At 57.3% G+C, this 7520-nt stretch overlaps 1 protein-coding gene across 1 annotated transcript in view; it reads left to right on the top strand.

Moving 5' to 3' along the window:
- Positions 1–6964, top strand: part of LOC107146355 (tubulin polymerization promoting protein) — a 27869-nt gene extending 20905 nt beyond the window's left edge. Inside the window, exons 3-4 of the mRNA XM_015490436.2 lie at positions 1873–2026; positions 2330–6964. Coding sequence (XP_015345922.2) covers positions 1873–2026; positions 2330–2524 — 349 coding nt within the window. The 3' untranslated portion in view covers positions 2525–6964. The remainder of the gene's footprint in view (positions 1–1872; positions 2027–2329) is intronic.
- Positions 6965–7520: the final 556 nt, after the last annotated feature.

The raw sequence follows: 7520 nt of genomic DNA, 5'->3' as shown, positions 1-7520 counted from the left end.
CCCCCCCCCCCCAGCAGGCCAGTGAGCAGGAGACAAGAGTGGCTTTGACAGCCCGGGACAAACAGAGAGGCCCCCAGGGCTCAGAGAGGACAGCAAGGCTGTCAGACCCAGGCACTGGGTTGCAGGGTCCAGCAGCCCAGGGCGGCTGGTTCAACCAATATCACAGGGGATAGCTGGCACATGCAAGCTGTGAGCTTCTGGGGGCTACAGCCTCCCCCCACTACACCACTGAGCCCCTTTCCCCAGCAGATAGTTCTAGAATGTGTTGGGGGGCACAGTCCCGTGGTGGGGTCTCAGTGATCCTCCCTGGAGAGGCATAAGGGTCCTGGCTACAGGATCTGGGGCCTCCCAGTGGGGGACATCTCCCCCCTCAAGTTCAGCTCTTTTCTTGACCTGAGGGCGTCTGATCCACATGTCTCAGGTTTTCAGGGAAGAGTGTGCGCGCTCCAGGCTCTGGAAGACACGGGTTCTGTGGGGAGCCACGTGGAGGCGTCTCCACGTCCAGCTCCTCAGCCTGGCCACTTGGGGTCCAGTGTCCCTCTGGGCATCACTCATTTGGTGTCCACATGCCACAGTGTATTTGCAAGTCCAGTGTGGAAGGACTTTGGGGTTTTTAGATTTGAGTGACTGTGACTAAAACTGTGACAGCATTCACATGGGGCTAGGTGAGGGCCAAATCTTCATCTCTCGGGGGCCAGAACCGAGGGATGGGGCTGTGGGACCCATGGTGCTCACCTATGCAGCCCCCCAGACCCCAGTGCCGTACCTGGCACTTCCTGCAGGCAGGCCCCTGCACACGGGGCTGCAGAGTCACCTGTGCATCTGTGCAGTCCCCGTCTTTCCCTGTGGAGGGCGGAGGACAACATCTCCTGGCTTGATAGACATCTGTGTCTCTGGGGCGGTGGGATATTTGGATACATTGCCCACTCTTGTTTCATTAATGCAGCGTGTGCAGTTATTTCTGGGAAACCTGTACTGACTCACGCATCCTCTCCCCAGTGTGCTGAGTTTCAGGGGCACTGGGATGTGTCTGAGTGGACACATGTGGGGCCAGGTGTGGGTCGGAGGGATCTGGTATGTGCAGGCGTTGCCGTCCCCCTGGCTGGCCTCATCCCCGTGCACAGTCCTGGGGGACTGTGCACTCAGTTCTCCGACTTGGCTCTCATTTTTTAAACCATTCTGACTGTGCCAGGTCCCCTCTCACCCTTGCCAGCGTTCACTGTCCGTTGTCTCTTGGGCCCTGGACGTTTGGGGCTTGTAAGTGGGCAGCCACAGTTGCTTGGCCCCTCCAGGCGGCCTGTTTCTGGCTGGTGTACTAGTATTCCCCAGTGCTGCGCAGGGTCCTCTGCAGACCTGAGCCTCATCCAGAGTTCAGACATTGAAAAACTCACTAATTTGGATTAGTTGGGACAGATCCTATCAAAGTTGAAAAATGTCTTTAAAGCAAAATTGTAAGGTAAAGAAAACTTTGGAACATTTTCAAGTTGCCTGGATGACCTCCTGAGGGAGGACGTGGTGAAATCGTGGGATGTGTTTGGGCACACTGTGTCTGGACACATCCTGGCTCTGGCTATTCTAACCTAGAGCCACCAGCTGGCTGACTGTACCCCATGAGGGCAGGGGAAACAGGGGACCGAGGGAAGGGCCTCGGTGCAGGTGTGGGTTAGGGAGGCGACTCCACCGGCCACCACAGAGTGTTGCCGGGCTCCTTCTGGGCGGCTGGCTGCTGGTGGCAGTGTGCAGTGCTTGTTGCCCGTGGCCACTGCGTGCCCCGGGTTGCCAAACAGCAGGCGTGGGGACGCACGCTGGCTGGGCAGGGGCCGTCTTGGGGGTGTCTGCTCCCATGCTTATGGGGCCCGCCCGCATCCACAGAGGGAAGTCCTGCCGGACCATCACCTTCGAGCAGTTCCAGGAGGCGCTGGAGGAGCTGGCCAAGAAGCGATTCAAGGACAAGAGCAGCGAGGAGGCGGTTCGCGAGGTGCACCGGCTCATTGAGGGCCGTGCGCCTGTCATCTCAGGGGTCACGGTGAGCAGGGCTGGGTCTGGCTGGGCAGGGCCCGGAGGGGCGCGGCCCGGTGTGGGCGGGGCCGGGTTCCCACAGCCCCTGTTCTCGGGTGGCCACTGGTTGCAGTTAGAGGCGTGCAACCCTCGAACATCGGGCAGCTTGAAGGACGGCCAGATCCGTCACCCCGCACCCAGGACTGAGCTGGCGCAGGGGAGGTGGGTGTGTCCAGACCTCGGCCCCGCTGAGTCACCGGCCAGTGGCTGTCCTCAACTGCCTCCTTGCTTAGCTCGCATTAACGCTCTTCTCCCCACTTTCCCCCTGCAGAAAGCCGTGTCCTCGCCCACCGTGTCGCGGCTCACGGACACGACCAAGTTCACCGGCTCCCACAAGGAGCGCTTCGACCCATCGGGCAAGGGCAAGGGCAAGGCTGGCCGCGTGGACCTGGTGGATGAGTCAGGCTACGTGCCTGGCTATAAACACGCAGGCACCTATGACCAGAAGGTGCAGGGGGGCAAGTAGCTGCACGACACCCTGGACGCTGGGGACGCGTGAGGCGCGTGAGGCGCGTGCCCGACTGGCACCCCGTCCCACTTCATCACATTCCTTTGCACACTGGGCAGGACTCATGGACCTTGGCCTTGCCTGCTGGGAAGGGGACAACACCCAGGCTACCTCCTGCCCGGCAACACCTCTCAGACCCAGGTTTGGGTCCTGATTCACTGACCCTTCCTAACACAGTTGTCTCGTCCAGAACTGGGAAGTGGATGGTCCTTTTCAAATTGTCCCCCAGGACTATGCCACACTGGATACCTGCTTGCAGGGAAAGGGGCATTCTGGGAGCCGTTAGGTGTGGGAACAAGTGGGGCAGACCCTGTCAGAGGCCCTACTGACCTTCTGACACCTTCTAGGAGCCTCTTAGGCAGTAGGAGTTAACAAACTAACCAACAGCACAAATAAAACTGCTACCCCAGCAGGACGCAGGCAGTGTCCAAGGCGCCCCACGAGCAGGGGCCACAGCCCTTCATGCTTTCCTGGCAGGGCGTGTGGCAGGCCACACATGCAGTGCCTGTGGACAGGTCTGTGCTGAGGGCAGTGGGGTGAGAGGCAGGCCAAGGAGCCACAGCAGAACCTTGGGCTGCCCAGGGAGTGGCCTGGGAGTGAAGTGGGCAGTTCCTTCCCTTTGCTGTCCTAGCAGTGATGAGCAATGGTGACCGCTTGTGCTTAGAGTGGTCCAGGGGGCTCAGCTCGCCCTGCTGTGTCACCAGCCAGAATGGGAGATGTGTGGTGCAGAGCCCACGCAGTGGCCTCGGTGCGAGGGAGGGCCTCTCTGGGCTCTCCTGCATGGCTGTGCTGGCTCTGCCCGGCTTTGCTTGCAGCCTCCCTCAGTGAGGGTCTGTGCAGCGTCCTCAGCTCTCCGTCCTCCCGACACCCCACAGTGCAGGACACCAAGCCTCAGAACCAGGGAGATGCCAGGCCAGTGGCATTTTCTGGGGTTTCTTTTTCTGCCATGGGCAGCTGAGTGCACAGGGCCAGTGCAGAGCTGGCCCAGGACCCTGCCACCCACACCACAGGCTGCCACGTGCAGCCCCTCCTCAGTATTGTGCAGGCACAGGGACTGAGCGTTCCTGTGCCATACTGAGGCTAAGAGGCGTGTGCCACGACTGTCACCAGGGCCCACAGCAACCCGCGGGGCTGTAGTCCTGGGAAGAGCCCATGGCAGCCTGGGGAAATGCTTCCAAGAACCTGCTTGTTCTTGGCCACTGACTGTCCGGATGGCTGTTCAGGTGGACTCTCAGCCCAGCCCACAGCACAGGCAGACAGTAAGGCCCTCTTCCTGCCATGGCAGGTGGACATGCCACCCACCTCTCCTGAGCCTGAAGAGTGCCCAGTCACAGCTGCAGCCCCGTGGGGGCCAGACCCCAGCCCCTGAGCAGAGCAGAGCCGAGCCCTCGGTCCCAGCTGATAGTCCCTGAGTGCTGAAGGCTCCCCGAGTCCCCCAACACTGATGGCCTCCATGAGGATGGGGTGGCCCCAGCAGACAGCATCCTTCTGAGGTCCTGGGAGACCAGGTGCCTGGCAAGGATGACAAGGGGAACTGGGTCTGAGGCTTTGGGACTCCCTGTGGGTGTCATCTCGCTGCTCTGGGGAGAAGCTGCCAGGTGCCCAACCCCAGCCCAGCATTCCAGACTTCAAGCTGGTCTTTTGTGTGAATAGATTAGAGGCCAAAACAACGTGGGAAGTGTTACATAATCTCACCACTATCCCCACAGCCCTGTATTCAAACTAGCAGCAGTATTCATCAGTGGTCTCCCCAGTCCCCCAGTCCCAGGGCCCCGGAACAGCCACACCCTCCTGGCTCTTGCCCTCTCCAGCACCCCTGGTTCCCAGGGGGCCCCCGTGGCTGGCCATCTCTTGGTCTGAGGCTGCTCTTCCCCCCTTTCTTCTGCCTGTGAAGCTTAGTTCCCATCATCATGGCCAAGCCGGGCAACAGTCCCTACAGGCACGTGCCCTGGGCCAGGGTAGAGGGATGGGCCAGGGGGGCACCCAAGGGGTCCTGTACCACGTTATCAGGTATGGATGCTCCCTGGGACCCCACAGTCTGTGTGGAGCACCAGGACACTGTCTGCTGGTCAGTGAGTCACTGTCGGACAAGGACGACTCAGACCAAGTCGTGGGCTGGCTGGCTGCAGGAACACAGGAAACTGGATCCACGCAGAAGCAGCCATCTCAGTGCCATCCTCAGGGGACCCCAATCCCCTGTGACTGGGCACTCTGTCCACGCAGCCAACACCTCATGAAATCACTGCCCACAACTGGACAGAGAAGCACAGACTGGCAGGGCCACACGTCCCAGGCTGCAGAGTGCCAGCCCCAGCCAGCTCTGGCTCCTGAAGGCACGCCCCTTGCCAGACCAAGTCCTCTCACTTCTCATGAGAACTGGAGAATGCATTCCTGGTCACCATAACAAATCCTTGGGTTTTATTGACGAAAAACCTTGGTGGCCCTCCACATCCCAGCCTGGTATGCCCTCGGGCTTGTGGCAGGAAAGCCCAATGCGCTAGGCTGTCCCATCACATGGTACTCGTGGCACCTGGCACATAGCACTGCATCAGACGAGTGGTTCCCATTTTGTCCCCAACAGGTTCCAGGGGCTTCCTCGGACACACGTGGGTAAGGACCATATCCTTCTCTGGTCAGTTTCAGACTGTAGCTTTGAAACACACCCTCCCTTCCCACCTGTGTCCCTAGCAAGGAAAGGGCAGTAAAAACCAACCCAGGAGACTTCGTGGTCATCACACTTTAAAACTGGGCTCTGGACGCCGTGAGCTGTGGGCAGGTCCCGCCTCTGTCGCGTGGTTTCTCAATGCCAAGTAGCTTCTACTAACCACGGTTCACAGGGGCAAACGCACGTGTGAGTAAAAGAAACTGCACAGCAGGCAACCCAAGACACAGGGACACGTTCTGTCAGGAGGTGACTCTCAGGAGACAAGGACAGGTTCTCTCAGGTGACATTCTGTCGGGAGGTAACATCCAGGAGACAGGGATGAATTATAAGGAGACACTGGTGACAAGTCAGGTTCTGTCAGGTGACACCCAAGAGAGAGGGGCAGGTTGTCGAGGTGGACGGAGCTGACGGTGTGTCACCCTCAGGGAAGGAGGCGGTAGGAGAGTGGTGGGGAACGCTGACCCTAGCAGAGGCTTATTTACTTCTGTTTACTGCTTTAGGATAAGCACCTAGTAAGTGGTCTGTAAGGGTCGTAGTGGTTAGCTCTACCAAAATCAAAGTTCAAGTGATGTTTAAAAATATTATAGCAAAAGATATATATTTATACTGGACTATTTTTACACCTTTGATATCCTTGGTCTTATGTTTGAGGGCAGACGACAATGACAGCAGATGCAGGGACATTTTGAAAAGGCACCTTAGTGGTTCAATCTGCATGATTCCTGCCACCCCCCACCTGTTTGTCACCCCTCCAGGGTCTGAGTAGCTGGCAGCTTGGGGCAGGCGCTGGGCAGCCTGGGTGGCTGCAGCTGCCTCCCACGGCCACACGGTGCGCTCAGTACTGGCCACAGCTGCTCTGGCACCGTGGCAGGACTGGAGGGAGTGTGGCTGGAGGGTGCCAGGGCTTGGACACCTATAGCATTTACACCTGTCCCTTTACGGGGAAGCGTGTCTGCCTGTCGGCTACTTCCTCCCACAGGGCACACGCAAGCCCGCTCGCTGCTCCTCTGCCCCGCAGCGCCTGCCACATGAGGACAACCTGTTGTCACTGCTCAGTACAACAAAGGGTGACAACTCAGCTCTACTGTGAAGTTATCGATAGGCCAGACGTCCATAAACACTGTACTGCTTACCCTCCCTCCACTGGCTGACCACTGAGGAGTTGGTGAGCTCTGTGTTTCAGGGCATGACCTGTCCCTGGGACGGGATGGGAGTCGGGCGGGACAGGCCTTCTTATGTTAACCATCCCTCTTCCTTTAGACCTCTTAACAACTAAACCAAGCCAAACGACAAAGGAAACTTGCACAACCTAAAAGAAACTTGAAAGGGATAATATACTACTAGTTTGTACTAAGTTTTTTCAAGAAATGGAAACAAATTTATGTATATATATGCAATATATTTTTACACGATTTTATTAACGTTAAGGAGAACTGAGCGTATCACTTTATCAGTGTGATGGGTAATGTTGGTGTCTGGGTGTTCCGACTCAGAAAGGCTCTTCTGCTGATGTCTAAATCACACTCACCAGGAAGGTCTCTGGGGTCCTGAGGCCCTGCTGTCCCTCCCACAGAGCGCAAGGCACCATGTCACCTGTTGGACTTGCTTTCGTGGCCTGGCCTGTAAATTTTTAGTGAAACAGCTCCTGTCTGTCTGCACATTTCTCCTGTGTGTGTGCTGTCGTAGCATCGTGTGTCATTGGTAAAGTGATGAATAAAGGTGTTACAACATGGTCTCCTGCCTTCCTCAGAGTGCACGCTGCCTGTGCTAGCGTCACCTCCTGGCAAAGTGGGCCTGACATTCTAACCCTGACATCCACCACAAGGAACACCCCAGAAGAGACTGCAGAGGGGCAGGAGGATCCTCTGCGCTGCATGCACAGCACACAGGCCCTGGGTTATCGTTACCCAAGGGAGCCTTTTGCTTCCTGGCTGGGGCTGACCACGCCAGGGCAGGTGAACAGCCAGCCGTCTATCACCACCAACCACCCAGCTACCTCCAAACTGGGCATGACATCATCAGCAGGATGCCACAAAACCCAAGCCGACCTGGAACACTAGCCCAACAAAACAGCTTCCAAAGAGGATAAAGGCATTTTTAGTTAACAAAAGAGATTTTGCTACCGTTAGACATAAAGGAAATTCTAAAGCAGAAAGAGTCACCCAAGCAATATCTGGGATGTGAAGAGAGCAGAACAAAGAGAATAAACAGTCCAGTAATTCAAATTTCAGTGACCATACGAAGACTTCCTGTGAAACTAAACATGTCCAGCAAATACTTGGGGAGCCC

This window comes from Marmota marmota, unplaced genomic scaffold (assembly GCF_001458135.2).
Source record: "Marmota marmota marmota unplaced genomic scaffold, marMar, whole genome shotgun sequence".
Taxonomy (NCBI): domain Eukaryota; kingdom Metazoa; phylum Chordata; class Mammalia; order Rodentia; family Sciuridae; genus Marmota; species Marmota marmota.
Note: the sequence above shows the minus strand (reverse complement) of the source record. Positions and strands in the feature narration are given on the sequence as shown.